The sequence below is a fragment of the Bombina bombina genome, chromosome 5 (assembly GCF_027579735.1).
Source record: "Bombina bombina isolate aBomBom1 chromosome 5, aBomBom1.pri, whole genome shotgun sequence".
NCBI classification, from domain to species: domain Eukaryota; kingdom Metazoa; phylum Chordata; class Amphibia; order Anura; family Bombinatoridae; genus Bombina; species Bombina bombina.
This window is the reverse complement of record NC_069503.1, coordinates 292,281,374-292,300,595: the sequence shown is the minus strand read 5'-3', so window position 1 is coordinate 292,300,595 and position 19,222 is coordinate 292,281,374. Positions and strand designations below refer to the sequence as shown.

Sequence of the window (19,222 nt, the reverse complement as noted above, 5' to 3'; positions counted from 1 at the left end):
TATACATACACATATATAAAACATATCTGACTGCTGCTCTTTCATATACATGATAGAAAATTGAGTAATATGACCCTTTAACTTACATTTTAATATTTAAAGGGATATGAAACCCAAATTTTTCCTTTCATGGTTCAGATAGATAGAGCATGCAATTTTAAGCAACTTTCTAATTTACTCCTATTATCAATCAGCAAGCGCTACCCAGTTGCAGACCCAAAAATGGACCGGCTCCTAAGCTTACATTCCTGCTTTTTCAAATAAAGATACCAAGAGAACAAAGAAAAATTAATTATAGGAGTAAATTAGAAAGCTGTTTAAAACTGCATGCTCTATATGAATCATGAAAAAGTATGAATCATGAAAAAGTTTTTTTTTTTAACTATTCTTATGAAGAAGTAAAACAATTATTATAGGGGTATTCTACTGCAAATAACAGAATGCTCTAATTTGTTACAGCATTGTATTATTGCACAAATACTTGCTTGTAATCCCCTGTACCACTGAGGAGCTGCAATATATGGCAGATACCATCCAGCTGCAATCTACGTCCTGCTCAGGGTCACATCATTTTGAGGGGTAAAGCTGTGCTACAGAGCATGCGTAAAATATCATTTTCAAGCATTCTTATCATTATTTTACCAGTTGCTTTCAGCTAGCTCCCAGTAGAGCATTGCTGCTCCTTCTACAAAGGACACCAATAGAATGAAGCAAATTTGAGAATAAAAATAAATTGTAAAGTTGCTTTTAATTTAATCATAACATAAAAAAATTGGGTTTCATGTCCCTTTAATATCCATTTAACATAGAAAAACCATATTTTTCTTTAGAATATCTAGGATATGTTTACATGTCCGTGAGTGAAAATGTTTCACCACATTTTTAAAGATTAGTTCCTACAAGAACGTCAACATTCTACCGGGCAATAAAATCTAAAGATTTAAGGGGATATTAAACTTATAATCTACCCTCAGTGAAGAACTGCTTTGCAAATATAATGCTTTAGAAACATTTGATACTGCCATTTTGTTAGTAAAGTTTGTAGAAATCATTTGTTTCAGAGCCGTCCAAGGTTATACTGGTTCAATAGCCTTCTGGGTGTGTTTATCTTGTCTCCTTTATTGCAGCCCATTCACAAAAAAAGCCGTTGACCATTACAGTCACAATTTTCTAACATAGCAAAGCCAAAGACTATTCAGTATTTTACTAGTTATTTTCCTTAGCATCCAGAACATCAGCATAGCTCCCGACATTTATGGCGGGGTATCAGAGATTTAAGAGCTGGATGAGGGCGGGCACCATTTTTTGGGAGGAGCTATGTTGGTATCAGGTAGGGTTGTGGGTGTGTCTGAATGGTAAGTGGGTGTGTCTGAATGGTAAGTGGGTGTGTCTGGATGGGCGGTGGGTATGTCTGGATGGACGGTGGGTGTGTCTCCTTTATTGCAGCCCATTAGGACTAGATGTAAATGAGCTCCAGAACTAATAGAAGTGATCATATCATATAGTAAGTTCAGATGAAATTACAAAACTTTTTCCTCGGATACATAGAAAGACTGGTAGATGTCCTGCACTTTTCCTTCTGTGCGGTTAGGAGGACATCTACCAATCATTATACAAATCTTTTCTCTTCCTTTCTCTTAGAGGGGAATTGACAAGGAGACACATGTTCATTTGGTTTCCACAGGCAATAAAGGTATATTTAGGGGACTGGATGGACAAGGGACAGTGCAAAGGTAACAGCAACAATAGTTGTTTTCAAGTAGATTGCTACAAGTTCATGAGTGGTGCAGATTTAATGGCTAGTATGATTGCTGACTTGTGATTGGCCATTCTGGTGTGCATGCTGTGCACCATCTTAATGATGTAAAACAAGGCACAGAAATGGTTAAGCACATAGTTATGCATGTTAAACAGATTTAAAGGGGCATTAAAGTGTGAAGAGAAAATGTTCTGTATGTATGTAATGCATTACAGCATTTTATTATCGTACTGTTGCTTGTATATAATTATGTCATGTGTTTAACCCTTGCAAAATATTCAGACTAGAAACATAGTGAAGTTTTGAAATCTGACTAAACATCCATAGAAATACAGTAAACAAACATATCTAACAAAATTATCTCTAAGCAATGCTAACATTCAGCATCAATATGCCTAGAAGGTAAATCAATCACACTATACATTTTAATGAACCATTACAATATATATATATATATATATATATATTTATATATATATATACTAGTCCTAAAGCCCGTTCACACGGGCCGTGTTGTGTTCTCTCTCTCTCTCTCCCCTGTGCGCCTCCACATGCCGGTCCTCGCGCTGCTTTGTTTTTGCGATCAGCTGTGCTGCCGGGTCCTCGCGCTGCTGTCGGGTGGGTGCGCGTGCGATCAGCTGCAAGAGTTTGTCTGAACTGCGCATGACGGCTTCAGACAAACTCTTGTCTTTTATAATATAGGATGCTAAAACACATATACTTTTCGAAAAATTGTCAGTCCCCAATTTAAAAATTGGAAAATAATACAATTAAACTACAAACATGTATATCATAGCATTGCCCTAACTACCATTTTCTGTTTTTACAATTGTTTATGTGATAAAGTATCTGTGGTAAAACTTTTAACTACTGAATTAGCCCCTGGTGCCACAAACAGTAGTAGGTTTCATTTTTATTCTATTCTTAGAGGGACAGCTATTTTAATTGTACACAATAATTCCAATTAAGTCTGTGACACAATATGTTAATGCTGTTTTTCTTTTTATAATGTTTTTCCATGAAGTCTGCGTAATATTGAAAATCATTTTCCAGATTCATATGGGAACATTATAAAAGAGGAAATGAATTTCAATGAAGACAAATTAATCTCCAAATTCTACAATTTAAACAGGTGTTTTAAACAATAGTTTATCTATAATATATACACTTCTATAAATGCAGAATATTCTAAAACTTGTCCCACTCAGTTATAGAATGTGTAATTTTACTTCAAAACATTGAAAGTTTTATTTTAATTTGTTTTCTGATTGTGTACTGACAATTATTAACTTGCTCAGTTTGTTCTAATTATTTTTCATTATTTAACTTGGATATAGAGCTTACTCAACCATACGGAGTATAGTTTCTAAAAGCTACTAAGATCATGTTCTTGAATTAATAAAACTTGACCACTAAAGTAATAGAGCTAGTTTTAACATTGTGTTTGTATTGTAAAAGATTAACTATTTCTGCTAACAGTCAATTAAATTGTATTTTTCCTTACAAAAATGTGAAACGAAAAAAAAAGTGTTCTTGGGTTTATTTTTATTCAATATTTTTGCAGAAGAGATATGTCATATGTTCAGTGTTCATAATGTAGTATATCATGTCCTGTCAACAATAACATGCACAAATTAATTTTGTGCACTGTGTTAAAGTGACATTGTAATATAATAAACATATTCTCTAGTTCGTTAGAGAAGTTTACATGAATTCTGTAACTATGTGTTTAACCTCAATAAAGTGGTTAAACACATAACAAACCTGGGCAACTGTACTTCCCTGTCCCAGTTTCAAGCAGGAAAATGGCCAGTAATTGGGGGCATATGTACATTGGAGGTTTATGATTAATTTAGGGGATTAAGCCAATTTGTTATCAGTAGGTTATAGACAAAAAAAAATTCTATCTATTTCTACACCTAAATACCTTCAAAAGATTTGCAAACATTCCAATACAATTCATAATAATTCTATTATGTTACACATGTACAAGACACACTAAAATGGCCATGACATTTTAGAGGTGCCTTTGTATACATAGTCTAGATTCATTAAAGCTCTATTAATCTCTATTGTATAGCTCGTCTGTAGTAGCCAGGACACTAAACATGTAGAAATAACATGTAGAAATTGTGTTCTGTAAATGTCTCTTTCTAATTTATTGTGATTGTCATTTTCACTACAGGTGTCTTCATGAATGCGATTTCAAACGGGATAGTGTCTTCGTGACCAAGATTTCACAATTTGTCTTCCATCTTGTTTGCAACCGAGATTCCATTTTTTTTTAAAAATTGAAGATGCAACAATCGTGTTTTTTTTTTTTTATTTAAAAAAAAACTTGCAAACTTTTGTCGCAATCTAGTTACAGCTATAGAAGACAAAGCCAGTTAAAGACTGTGCGGATATCCAGTTTTGGTGACATTTTTGTGGCTACATTATTGCAATGGAGGAAACCTTGTTACTTAGCGGTTTCACATATAAAGGGAAAGTGTACACCAATTTTCATATAACTGCATGAAATAGACACTACTATAAAGAAGAATATGCACAGATACTGATCTGAAAAGCCAATATAAAACCAAAACTTAATTATAAGCTCCCAGTTTAGCACTGTTGGTGAGGGTAGGCTGGGACACCCAGTGAAAGGAGCTGGGAAAGCAGAAAGAACAGACACTCCCCACTCCCCTACATATGAAAAGACACCACTCCCCTATATATGAAAAGACAGATTACACAAACAATAGTAGCAGGAATCAGTAGACCTGGGTCTACATCTGATACTTTGGGGCTTGGTTAGGAGTCTGAAAATCATCACACTGTTATTAAAAAATAAGCAAAATTTTACATTGTTACAAAAACATCCCCAGATGGTCTATATAAATGGATCCTCTACAAAACATTTATGCAAAGAAAAATGTTTAACAGTGTAAGAACTGCTAAAATCACCTTTTAGAAAATGAGATTATAGCCACTTCCTTCTAATAGATACCTGTATTGTTCTTCTTGATCTCAGTAGTAGATATCGCCAAACCAGAAAAACGTTGCTTTCTCAATCAATAATTGAAAATAATGGAAAAAATATAAAAAGTATAAATCGTTCCGTGTTACCATTTTACTATTCATGTAATTAGAAAATGCTCTAACGAAATAAAGAATTTTATTACTACATTAAACTCACTTTTTGAAGGTGGCAACTGTAATTTTTCGCGGTGTGACCAACTTTTATTCCAGTTTTATTGACAGGAATATGGTTTTGTATATGAAAATGTGTTATTTATCACAAGGCTTGACATTCAAGGAACCAATTTGCCATGGCTCGGAAAATTCTAATTCTAGTTCCAAATGTTTTAAATAAATTTTATTATAACTATATCCCTGACTGTCATTAAAGTAGTGTGCTACTAGCTCTTCAATATTCTTGCTGGCTCATATATCTGAAATATTTTTGTAACCCCTTCTTTATAATATATGACAGAAAAAAAAATGGAATTTAATATAACTATAATTAAATTGAAATCAAATGGTTATTTTAATTAAGTATATATTATTTGTCATACATATTTTTGTGATTTGAGAATAAGTTACATTGCTATACATATTACATGAATGTATTGATAACCCTCTTTAAACACCATAACAAAATGATTCAACGCTGCAAGATAAAGAGTGCAACAATCCATAATTAAAAAAAACAGATGAATCTTGAAATGTTTTAGTCAACACTGGATTATTAAAAATACAAACTGAATGTACACAAACAATAAATGATAAATACACATTAAGATGAAACAAAAGTGCACAAATACACGATTTTACACAGCCTAGTCTCTTATAATCTGCTCCATCCATGATTGTAGCTAAGAATTATATTTTTTTTAAATAGCACCCTTATTTATTTCATTTTGTAGCTTATTACTATTTTACAAATATTTTAGAATATTTTTTTAAAAAATTCCAAAGCAGCTTGTGGGTAAATTTATGAGTCATCAGTCTGTAACTTTTTAAAACATTGTTTTCGTGCTCGAGTTCTTGAAGGTTAATGACTTTTATTTATTATTATAATACCTATCAAACATGGAAGTTGATACTAATTCTAATTAGAATAATCAAATGAATGCATCCTATAAAAGCCTACCTTAAACTCCTTAAAAAAAGTATATATAATGAAAGTATATATATATATATATATATATATATATGAAGGTGAAGCAGGTGCACTCTCACAAACAGTTCTTTTCAATGTCAGGGTGCTAGACTAGGGTTTAGCATATAGCAAGCAGAAAACAGCACTCTCTGGTCTTGACAAACAATGGATTTATTTAGTGATGTTTCGGGGCAAAAAAAACCCTGATGAAGGGGTGTATTCCCCGAAACGTCACTAAATAAATCCATTGTTTGTCAAGACCAGAGAATGCTGTTTTATGCTTGCTATATATATATATATATATATATATATATATATATATATATATATATATATATATGTATGTATGTATATTTACAAAATTGTATACATAAACACACACGCTCATATATATTTATATATATATATATGTACATATATATATATATATATATATATATATATATATGTGTTAAAAGTAGATGTGCAATAGTTCAATAAAAATCTAAAAAGGAACAAAGATAAAAAATTGTAGGAACATTTTTGTATTTTGATTTTGCAGAACATTGATAAAAACTATGAAAGATTGCACCTATAAAGTACCTGTGGATCAAATAATCAGTATCATATTACTTACATAGTCTCTTTGATGTCACTTTCCAATAGAGTCTCTAAAAACTACAGGTAACATTTCTAAAAACTAAAATATCTGAATAAAAAGATGAAAATGATGTTGCCTACATTTTTACAAGTTGTTATAGACATAAATTCCCATAAGTATTTCTAATATGGAGTTGCACAGAGACAATTCAAATATTGAATGAATTAATTAAATAATCATTGGTATAGAAGTCAGGTAAAAATTTAAATAAAAAATGCATTATTTACAGAATTCTACTACATAAAAGTAATATGATTAACAATGCTTCTTATGTTAATATATAGTTAATTGTTATCAATTCAGTGCACCACCATTTCATTTATTTTATCTACATAAATAAATATTTAGAAATGTTAGATATGCATACTGTATTTTATATGAAACATTTTTTCTGCTGAACACTAAATATATATATGTTTCACTAGATTATTTAATGAAACAAATATGTTTTGCATGTGTATTAAATTATTAAACCTTTATCTTGTGTATATGATTGAACACATACACATACATATTTTTCTATACATACATTACATATACATAGTTCATGGCTTGAGTTCTGGGATCCCTTTACTTCTGGCAGAGTAATATGAAAGATTTCATTGAGTGCTAAGACAGAGAGCAGAGACAGAAAGCAGAAGGAGGCGGCAGCAGGCTTTGTAGTCAGTGAGGAATGCGGAAATGTTCAAGCACTATGTCAAACTTTTTTGAAGCGGGGTCAAGTCACATTCAGCCAGCGTGGGAAAGAAAAAAACAAAAAAAAGTAGGGAAAGAAAGCGCTGCTGCTCCTCTTAGACACGCAGAGAGGAAGGAAAGAAAAAAAAAGAGAGAGTGAAATGCTGGTCTAGGGGGAGGACAGGCATAGGAGAACCCCTGTGCTCATTTGTGGTCATGGAAATCCTGGATCTGCAAAATAAACTTTAAAGTGATAGAGTTAGTGTGCAGCAAACGAAGAAGAGAAAAAGTTTAGATTTTTTTTCTTGCTGTGACCCTGCCCCTTTTTTCTTGCATAGGTTTGCTTTGCTGGTGATGGGTGTTCAGTTCTGCAGAGAGAGGTGGCTACCTGTGTGGCCCTTGCAGGGGAGAATTGGGACCATGTGAAGCAGCAAATGGCACCTCCAGGCTCACTAATAAAAGAGAAAATATAGGCATATCTCCGATCGGATAATATATTGGAAATACAGCTGGATATCCTGTGATATATATATATGCTTATATGTAAAGGAAATGTATTGCATAACTAAAGGTAAATACATCTTCTTACATAATGAAATAATCACAATTCAGTATTAAATATATACATTTAGATATCACATTTTATTTAAAATGGCGAAATGAATCTGCACTATATCGTCAAGCACCGCTGCATTGTGCAGATCAGCTGCCATGTGCTCTTTATCTTCACTTTTGCAGTTTGATGCTTGGGATCGCAGCGCGTTAGGCTATGGGAATAAGGTAATAGAACATTTGCACTTTCTCTCGGAAGTCTTCAGTTATTTTTCCTGCAGCTCTTTTTTTGGCTTTTTTTGGGGGGGGGGGGGGGGTAAAAGCATTGTGTATGTTCGTGCGTGGGTGGATCATTAAGATTGTAATAGCATTGCAGGAATTCCGCAGCAGTTTTGCTCCGTTCTCTGTAATTAAAGAGGATGTTAATTGTGCTGTCTTGGGTGGGTACCATAACTTGAATGACGGTGGTGCATCTTGCCAAGGTCGCCCACAGGTATCCGGGACTGCAGTCTGCTCTGGAGGTAATACGGACCTCCACGTGCTTCTCTCTGGCATCAATACTGCTGGCGATCTATTATGCTTCTGAGTAATAGCATAGCGCAGATGAATCATAAAAACCCCCGAAGCATTTTAGCTGATAAATAACTATTATTTTGAATGGCGTTTCTTTTATAATAATGATACATGCGTACGGTAAATTAATGCTTTCTACTTTATTTACTGCCACACTTTTAAAACAACCCATTTCTATAAATTTCGCATGTGTAGCAAAGGGATTTTCCAGTTTATCATTTTAGACTAATAACAATAAAACCTAATAGGCTCTGTTTACAGTAATATGATTTATTTTGCTATACAAATGTTTAATCAGAATGATTATATTTTTTGTTTGGTTTAAAAAAGTAATAAAATGACATCCAGGGTATAGCAATAGATGATAGTTTAACATTTATTTTGCTAGAGAAGTCAAACCCTATGTTTAACACGTACTATGATTTTATTTATAATACTAAATGCATTTTGTTGTTTCCCCCACAGATGATGTGATTAGAAGAGGTTGCCAAGGCTCTACTTATATTTTGCTGATGCTCTAAACCTTGTAGCTGCTCTGAATTTTAAAATCCTGTAGTTCCATGCATCACCTGGATTAAGTGCAAGATTTTGCCTTCATTCTCCTAACTTCAGTTTACAGTTAGGGTCGCACGCTTCTCCCATCAGGCAGAGGGACCTGCAGGCACATTCTTGGACCCTATAATTATATGGTATGATGATGACGGAGAATGAAAATCTCCCAGATACACAGTACGAGTGTGTTGCAGAGATTGGGGAAGGTGCATATGGAAAGGTGTTTAAGGCACGTGATTTAAAAAATGGAGGTCGCTTTGTGGCCCTTAAGAGGGTAAGGGTGCAGACCGGAGAGGAGGGCATGCCGCTTTCTACCATCAGAGAAGTAGCAGTCCTGCGGCATCTAGAGACCTTCGAGCATCCAAATGTGGTCAGGTGAGAATGACGGGAACTGGGGATTACGCAGGCTCTGCCACGTCATTTATGTAGGCGCTAGTGTACATTGCCCATGAGGGACACAAAACCCAAATTTTTTTATTTAAGGATTCAGATAGAGTATGCAATTGTAAGCAACTTTCTAATTTACTCCTATTATTTTTCTTCATTCTCTTGCTATCTTTATTTGAAAAAGCAGGAATGTAAGTTAAGGAGCCGGCCCATTTTTGATTCAGCACCTGGGTAGTGTTTGCTTATTGGTGGCAGTACATTTAGCCACCAATCAGCAAGTTCTACCCAGGAGCTGAACCAAAAATGGGCCTTTACATTCCTGCTTTTTCAAATAAAGATACCAAGAGAACAAAGAAACATTGATAATAGGAGTAAATTATTAAAATAATGAAAATGTGGGTTTGTGTACCTTTAATGAGCTGGTGCTCTAGTCAGTTGACACTGCTGCATGCATGATGAGGTGGGTTCTTCTGTTCTTAATTTTTTATTAATACTGATGAGTTGGTACTACTTTGATTCTTATTAATATTAATAAAGCCATTTAAAATACCTATTTTAGTAAAGGAATTCCCTTTATGTTTACCATTTGTAAATAAATTATATAGGCAGCAATACATTTTTATATTCTTTATCACAGTAGCTATTTTACCTATTAGTGAAATAAAAATCGTTCTGTGTTTATTCTTTTGTCTGAAGCAGAGACTAGACCTCAAGTTATTTTATGATTTGTTTTACCAAATGGAATACTCAAGGGCCCCAAGGCAGAACATACTGTGATCTGAGATGTCTTTGCAGAAAATGCAGCATGTCTGCAGAAAGAACAGGACACATGCAGGCACTTTTAGCACTTTAACTTTTTAGTGCTGCTCCACATTAGACAGTTCTCTTTAAACAGAGCGGTGCTCTGGTTGCACTGTGCAAGTTTTCCATATCACAGTGCATCCAGAGCAAACTGCTGTTTGTTCAAGTGAACAGTCTAATATGCAGTAGCACTGCAAAGCAGCAGTGCATTTATTGTTGACTTGCTCTAAGAGATTTATCCAAACCACCCCCCTAGCTTTTCTCAGTCTGCAAAGCTGTTTGTTCTGAATATAAGAAGTTCCTATGAGCATTGAATCTTTTTTATTACTACATTTCTATGTTAGACCAAGAGAAAAGGAAATTATTCAAGAGACATTTTACAATTTCTTTTTTTGTATGCAGCTAATTTGCAATGCAATTTTCAACTACTGCATTATATTATAAATTGTTAAAAAATGGCTTTATTCTTCAGTTAACCAATACATTGCAATTGAACTGGTGCCTTAGTGTAACTGCCTAACTTAAAATTACATTTTATTTAAAAATGACCTGCAGAAAAATTTTCACTAAAAAAATCTCATCGCAGAAAGTGAAGAAAAGTTCTGCCTCTGGGGGTAACAGTATATTGTCAACTAGACAGAGATAATGGAATTGTTGCTGAAAGTAGTAATGGCCACTGACTAATGTATTCTCTCTCACTTCACCTCACACTTTCAGTTGGAAAATCTTAGTTTTTTTTCTAAATCATTTTTCTGCTTAGGTAGACTATTTAGTAAATCAATAATTCTCTTCTCCTTGCTAAGACTGAAAGGCTGATTTGAATGGTTTTCAAACACCACCAAATAAAATGTATGAAATATAGAGACATTTCACAAAACTCTCTTGTCTGACAGCAATAATTTGCATCCTGTATTTATGCCAAAGCCACCAACAGATGCACTCAATACTTGTATCCCTTATATTGCAACCAAATCAAAAAGAGAATAGAGGAGATAGTGCTACCAGCTGTTCTTCCATGAATTAGAAGATGTGTATTTTTTTGTTGGTAAAAATGGGGTAAAGAGACATGGTAGTAAAATTAGGGGTAAAGAGACATGGTAGTTAAAATGGAAATGCACATAAAAGCATTTCTTTTTTTCAGTGGAAGCATTTTTCCATTAAACCTGCACTAGTGAAAGCAAGTCTAGCAAAAGCAATCACCTACCCTCGCAATAAAACGTCTAGAATTGGAGTATACTGTATCAGCAGTGACTCAAGCTGCTTATTTGCACATGCAACATAAACCACTGCCTCACTGAGCATGGTAATAGTTATTGCAGAAACAATAATAGCTTTAAAGAAACAGTCTAGTCAAAATTAAACTTTCATGATTCAGATAGAGCATGCAATTTTAAGTAACTTTCTAATTTACTCCTATTTTTATATATATATATTATTTTTCTTCGTTCTCTTGGTATTTTTATTTGAAAAAGCAAGAATGTAAAATGTCTAAATTTAGCCACCAATCAGCAAGCGCTACCCAGGTTCTGAACCAAAAGTGGGCCGACTTCTAAGCTTACATTCAAATAAAAATACCAAGAGAACGAAGAAAAAAATGACAATAGGAGTAAATTAAAAAGTTACTTAAAATTGCATGCTCTTTCTGAATCATAAAAGTTTAATTTTGACTAGACTATTCCTTTAACTAGACACATTTTTTTTACTAATATGAGTATATTGCAAGTGTGCTTCTATTCAAAATTGATCTGCATGGTTGTCATGTCCCTTTAAAAAAATGTACCATCAATTGCTTAAAGGTACATTAAACACTAAATAAATGCTAGATAGAATGATGCTTTCAATGAAAAGATTAGTCTGAGATTAACATGTACATGTATTTATAAAGTTTTATTAGTTGTTTAAATATTGAAAAAATAAGTGTAAATGTTTAGTGTCTTTAAAGCAATGGGAGCTGCCATGTTGTAACTTTGGTTACCATCTCTGTTGTGGCCAATTAGGGACAGTTATAAAGAGGTCACTAGGGTGTGCAACCAATGGATGGCTATGTGGGATATAACAGTGTTCTGCACTTGTTATAATGTCCCTTTAAAGTTCAAATGAGAGTTCTATGATTTTAAAATGTTTTTTTTTTTTTTTTGTATACCCACATTTGGCTGCAATTTACTACAAACCTGTAATTTTGAAGTACATGAAATCCGGAATGGAAATCGGTCCCTAGTGGTATTGAGTGTATTCCTAAATTTGTTTGATCAAACAGGGGTATTTTCAGAGAAATAAAGTTTCAGTAGATGAAAAAAGTCAAAATTATGTTAAGTGGGCACGATCACATTACATTTGTAATACCAGATTAAAATAACTTTTAATATTATCTGAATTGACAAGTTCTGTCAAACTGGAATTTTTATTGATTTTGGAAGTTATGCAGATCAGTTACATTTTTCGTGTTCCGTGCAAGCAAAAAAGGAATACTAAAATGCTCCAGCACTTTTATGTTCTTTTAAATAAGGGAATGTATATGTTTGAGAATTTAGGTTGAAGATATTTTGCCTAATGTCATGTATATATATATATATATATATATATATATATATATATATATATATATATATATATATATATATATATATATATATATATATATATTTATATTTATTATCATGTATTGCTTTGTATAGTTAGCTATTTTGTTACAACATATTACATGCATCTATGATGGACCAACAGCCTGCTTCTGTATGTGATGTTATTAAGGCAGTTCATAATTTAATTATTTTTAATTACAATAGATGCAATGCTCAGATTATGCATCAATCAAATGTACACAATAGTGCAATAATAATGATTATATGATGTAATGGCTTTAAATGTGTTTAACCCACAAAGCATTGCCACCTTTGAACTTGATATGGCCAGTGATTAAAGGCTACATACATATTTAATCTCTTGATTTGCCCACTGGCTGTGTCTTGTGTGTGGTCTGATGTATTATGTCTCTATTATAAAATTTGCATTTGGAATTACATTAATTTACTGGTTGCAAGTGATTAAAGAGATTAAAACATCTTGAAATTGTAATATAAGATATTTATGTTTAGTAATTAGTAAATAAAAAAACAACATTACAATATACTTTTATATTTTCCCCCCTTTTCCAGTACTTTAAAAAGACAAAATACACATATGCTAAATCACTTGAAACTGATGCAGTTTAACTGTATAAGTCTGACAAGAAAATATTACCTGAACATCTCTATGTAAAAAAGGAAGATATTTTACCTCATTACCTCATTTACCTATTTCTTTAGCTCACAACAGTAAGTGCTCTGTGTACATTTATCCTTCAGCTACTGTCAGTAGCATGTTGCCAATCAGCTTCATCAGTACTAATGTCACACTTTGCTTTACTGTGATCTCATGAGATTTCACTGAAATCTCAGAAGATTTCATAATAAACCTCCTTAAAGGGAAATGAAACCCACATTTTTTCTTTCATGATTCAGATAGAGAATACACTTTTAAACAACTTTCTAATTTACTTCTATTATTTAATTTTTTTCATTCTCTTGGTATTATTTGTTGAAGGAGCAGCAGTGAACTAATGGTTTCTAACTGAACACATAGGTGAGCCAATTACAATCAGTATATATATTCAGCCACCAATCAGCAGCTAGAATATAGGTTCTCTGCTGCTCCTGAGTTTGCCTAGATAAACTTTTCAGCAAAGGATAACACGTGAAGGAAGCAAATTAAATAATAGAAGTAAATTCGAAAGTTGTTTAAAATTGTATTCTCTATCTGAATTTTTGGGTTTCATGTCCTTTTAATCTGAATAGGGAAATAACATGACAGTGCCTGCACATGCCAGATAATTTATTTTCCCCCATTTGCTGGACCCCTGTATCATGTGACAGCCATCAGCCATTCACAGACTAGTTTACGTATACCCTTCAAACTTCTGCACATGCTCAGTAATAGATGGTGCCTCAGAAACCGTGCATATAAAAAGAATGTGCAGAATTTGATAATAGAAGTAAATTAGAAAGCCTCTTAAAACTGCATGCTCTGTCTGAATCATGAAAGTTTGACTGTTATTGTGCCTTTAATGTTTGTTACTAAGCTATTATAACTGAACCAAAAAAACAAAATGATTCACCCTGTGCAGTTATGTGTTTTTTTTTTCTTTCTATTTTCGTCTCTAAAGAGGCCTGCTTCCTGTTACTTTGCTCTGTTCCTTTGCATCTCTTTGTCTGCAGCATTGGAATGGTTGAGTAGTAATTCTCGGCCAACTGGATTAATTTGGGAACTTTTAAAAAAAATTTTTTATTGAGGTTTTAGGGTAAATATTCAAATACAACAGAACAATAATTTAAAACACAAGACAAATGTGTACAACAAAGTCATCACAAGATATTTGTGTACAAAAAATAATAGAAAACGTAAGAAACCTTAATTTTTCTATTTTGTGACAGGTCTTTGGGCCTCTTATAGCACCTTGAAAATCTAACAATGACCTGAATAATGAGAGCTATATTGATAAGAAGTAAAGAAGATAGAACAGTTAAACATCAACTGAGTCATTGTGTAGTAGATACAACCATGTGACAAGTAAAATTATATGCAGGTAGCCCTCAGTTTACGCCGGGTTAGGTTCCAGAAGGAATGGTTGTAAATCGAAACCGTTGTAAATTGAAACCCAATTTATAATGTAAGTCAATGGGAAGTGAGGGAGTTAGGTTCCAGGCCCCTCTCAAAATTGACATAAGTAACCTATAATACATTATTTTTAAAGCTTTGAAATGAACACTTTAAATGCTAAACAGCATTATAAACAGTATCAAATAATCATAAAAAACAGAATATATAATTAAACTAAGTTTAATGAACAAACACATTTGCTAAAACAGTATTATAACTTAATAAAATAAACACACAACACAGAAAATATAATCAAACTAATTTTAATGAACAAAAATATTTGCTAACAGCACCTAATAAAATAATTACACAACAGAGTGCATCATCATCAAACTAAGTTTAATGAACAAAAACATTTTTTTACTTGCATTTTTCTGCAATCAGTTCTCTGCATTGTTAGCATGTTAGATAATATTTGGTCTGCACCTATTCTATGCATTTCAATCTGCAGTGATCAATAAGCAGTTAGGCACCCTCACCTCAAGCAGCTGGACAGGAAGATAATAGGGAAGTGGCTGCTAGATCTTGCTCGATAGCTCTGGTCTGATCTGTGTACACAGATTCATTTCAGACTTGCTAAGCTTGCTTAACTTTTCTGCAACACAAGCGGACAGCTTCACCTACTGGCTATTTTAATTAGTGCACTGCTTTTCAATGCATTTCAATAGCAGTCACATGACAAAAAAAAGGTTGTTATTCTGAAACGGCGCAAATTGAACTGGCGTAAACCGAGGGCCACCTGTACAATTTAAGACTGAACCACAGGTTAAATGATAAACTAAATATTAGAAATTCAGAACATCAAATTAATTTTTGTGGTGACATCAAACTATAAAAGTAAGTACATTCTAGGAATATACAATAGTCAATATAAAGCTGAAGCTTGTCCATTAAAACTCTGAACATATTACTACCTACCCATATACGCTTTTATAGACATAAATCTCAGATCTAACCTCCCCGCTTAGTGGATTAAAATGTACACTCTCGAGTTGTGGGTGCCATACCGCTCTGGCCGCTGACAACATGAGGTAATGTTATAAAAAGCTAGGGAGGTAATGACAGGGGTTAAAGCTACACCTAAGTATAAATGTATAACTAAACTGTGTTTGAATTGGGCATATGAAATGAAACACTTTAGCTGGGCAATTATGTAGATCTAATGGCAGTGAACAATAACTAAAATTCCATATATGCAAAACTATACATGTAATAAACCTGAATTCTATTTTGCTATGATAAATTCTATGTAAGTAGAACCTATATTGAAAAATCCAGGTTCTCTTAAGTATATAGAAAAAAGAAACTGGATATGTAAAGAAAACATATATTAACCAATAAATATAAAGGTGCGTTTTTGTGCTTTAGACCCACATATTTAGCCTTATTGAGAAGAATACACTCACAGTGAAATGTATCCTCCTGCGAGTGTATAGTAAACTAGAGGTTGCAGCCTGAGCAAAGTCTGCCTATAATAATGAATGTTTCTATATACTGCAGCAACACATGGTAAAATTATCTCTCATGTTACCTAGAAGTGCAGGGGTTAAAATGTAGCATAAGCCAAAGGCCATTTAGCACTTTACAAGATAAAAGCTTCTTTAGAGACTTCTTGACGGTGTGAAATTATGTATCATAATTCAAGAACCAAGTGCATAATGATCAGAGCCATACTTTCAAGGGAAAAGCTAGACACGTGTAGCATGTATAGGTATATAAAATATCTACAGTATGTAACTAAATATGACTCTTAGCTATCAGACATATAATCTTTATATATAGTGCCACCATATTCAGCAGACTGTAAATTAAAAGGGCATACATGGATCTATAATGAAACTTCACAGATATTAGGCTCTGGAAACCCAAGATAGAATCAAATAAGACTTAAGGGTGCTCTGTAATCTTATCCAATTCAACTTTTCACCTGAATGTTCCAGGTTAAATACAAAAGGTCAAGGAGCTGCACTATTAGCCTTAAGGCCTTGTAATGCTGTGTGTTCTTCTTAGCGCAGCTCTGGCACCGCCGCATCTCCCGAAGCCAGCACTGCTCCCTGCTGCATAAAAGTAATGAGGCCTCTGTTCAATATGTTTCATTGTCCGGGACAGCGTCTCCTGGTATGCTGCCATTGTTGCTTCCGTCACAGCTGTGGACTCTGAGATTCTCTGAGGTACAGCAGGAATTGGCGCACAGCCCTTCTCACCTCCCAATACTAGGAACAGTTGATCCTGAGGCTGCACTATCCCTTCACTTGTCCACAACATATTGCTTTCAGAAACACAGACGAGTGAGAACTTCATCTTACAGGCATCAGTAGGGAAGTATTCTGTAAGTTGAAGCGCTACTGGTTCAGCCACTAGAGTTGCTATGTGAGTGGTGACACTCCAAGACTCCTTATTGACTGGGATAAAGGGAGAACATTCCTCAGGAACTACATCAGCCGATAGCTCTACCATCAAAGAGTTCCTCTGTTCTTCCTCAAGGGGTTTCGCTTCATCCTCTGTTGAGACAGTGAACGAGGCCTCACATGTTTCACGATCAGGGTCTATTAGAAGTTGATGTCTTGCACAGCAGGCAGTATTATGAGGTGCTTCCTCAGCTTCAAGGCTTCCGAACCTATGCAAGGCTTCCGAACCCTTAGTGCTGTCAAGAATAAATGCACCAGCGTCCACCATGTTTTCATTTACGCTAACAGTTGGGGCACAGGTGCTAATAACTTTATCTGTAAAAGTAAGGTAGGGGAATATTGCAGTGACAAGCAAGATAGCACTGCTCACTCTGCGGGTCCAGGGGTGTAATCACCGAGGGGGGTTGAAATTGACGCCTTCTCCTCCGACAAATTTCTCTTTAAAGAGCCCGGAACACTGGAGCTGGATCACAAATACTTAGTAAATCTTGGTCCTCAAAGTTGAATTAAAGGAATAGTTTAGTCAAAATTAAACTTTCATGATTCAGATAGAGCAGGCAATTTTAAGCAAACTTTCTAATTCACTGCTATTATCAAATTTTCTTTTTTCTCTTGGTATCTTTATTTAAAAAAGCAGGAATGTAAGCATAGCAGCCCGCCCATTTTTGGTTCAGCACCTGGGTAGCACTTTCTGATTTGTGTCTAAATGTAGCAACAAATAAGCAAGCGCTACTCAGGTGTTGAAACAAAAAATGGGCTGGCTCCTATGCTTACATTCAAATAAAGAGAGCAAGAGAACAAAGAAAAATTGATAATAGCAGTAAATTAGAAAGTTGCTTAAAATTGCCTGCTCTATCTGAATCATGAAAGTTTAGTTTTGACTACACTGTTCCTTTAAGCAGAATCTTTCATAATAATCTGTAGATGCCTCCATTATCTGAAGATATTTAAAAGATTAGCTTAAAGGGACATTAAACCCAAACATTTTCTTTCATGATTCAGATAGAAAATACAATTTTAAACAACATTCCTATTTACTTCTATTATCTAATTTGCTTCATTCTTCAGATATATTTTGTTAAAGAAATAGCAATACACATGGTTGAGCCAATCACATGAGGCATTTATGTGCAGCCACCAATCAGAAGCTACTGAGCCTATCTAGATATGCTTTTCAGGAAAGAAAATCAAGAGAATGAAGCAAATTAGATAATTGAAGTAAATTAGAAAGTTGTTTAAAATGGTATTCTCCATCTGAATCATGAAAGAAAAAATGTGGGTTTAATGTCCCTTTAAGCAACTGCACCAGCTCATAGCATTGCTGCCTGTCATGGCCACTACCAGGAAGTTCCATCGGGAAACCAGTTTTTGATACATGATGGACAGTTTCTATTGATTTCTATGTCAATCAATTATTGTCTCCTGGAACTAATGGGATTAATTGCTATTATATAGAGCAGTTTTGATTAGTGATATTGATAGTTCTGTGCTATTATGTATACCAGTTGCATAATTTGCTAAAATATTAAAGGGAGGTTAAAGTATTTTTTTATATGTGGCCATAGAATATATCAATGTGTTGTATCCAAGTAGTTATGAGCATTTTTATTTATTGTACGTTACAAAAAAATAAATAAATGGAAAAATTATACCGCAAAAACACGTTAAAAGGATATAAACCCCCACATTTTTCTTTCATGATTTAGATGTAATTTTTAAACTTTCTAATTTACTTCTATTTTTTATTCTTTCTCTTTTGTTGAAAAGCAGGGACATAAGCTTAGGAGCCAGCCCATTTCTGGAGCACTATATGGCAGCAGTTTTACAGGGTGTTATCCATTTGCAAGAGCACTAGATGGCAGCACTATTTCCTGTCATGTAGTGCACCAGATGCCTACCTAGGTATCTCTTCCACACAGAATATCATGGGAATTAAGCAAATTTCATAATAGAACTAAATTGGAAACTTTTTTTTAAAATGGTTTGCTCTGTCTGAATCACAAAATAATTGTTTGGGTTTCATATCCCTTTAATGC

At 33.9% G+C, this 19,222-nt stretch overlaps 1 protein-coding gene across 2 annotated transcripts in view; it reads left to right on the top strand.

The window, feature by feature from the left end:
• The first annotated feature begins 7,225 nt into the window (after positions 1-7,225).
• CDK6 (cyclin dependent kinase 6) overlaps positions 7,226-19,222 on the top strand; it is a 919,339-nt gene continuing 907,342 nt past the window's right edge. Inside the window, exons 1-2 of one of the 2 annotated variants that reach the window (XM_053714046.1) lie at positions 7,226-7,789; positions 8,809-9,270. In XM_053714046.1, the coding sequence (XP_053570021.1) occupies positions 9,035-9,270 (236 nt within the window). In that variant the 5' untranslated portion in view covers positions 7,226-7,789; positions 8,809-9,034. The remainder of the gene's footprint in view (positions 7,790-8,808; positions 9,271-19,222) is intronic. The other variant, XM_053714045.1, reaches the window with a different exon arrangement.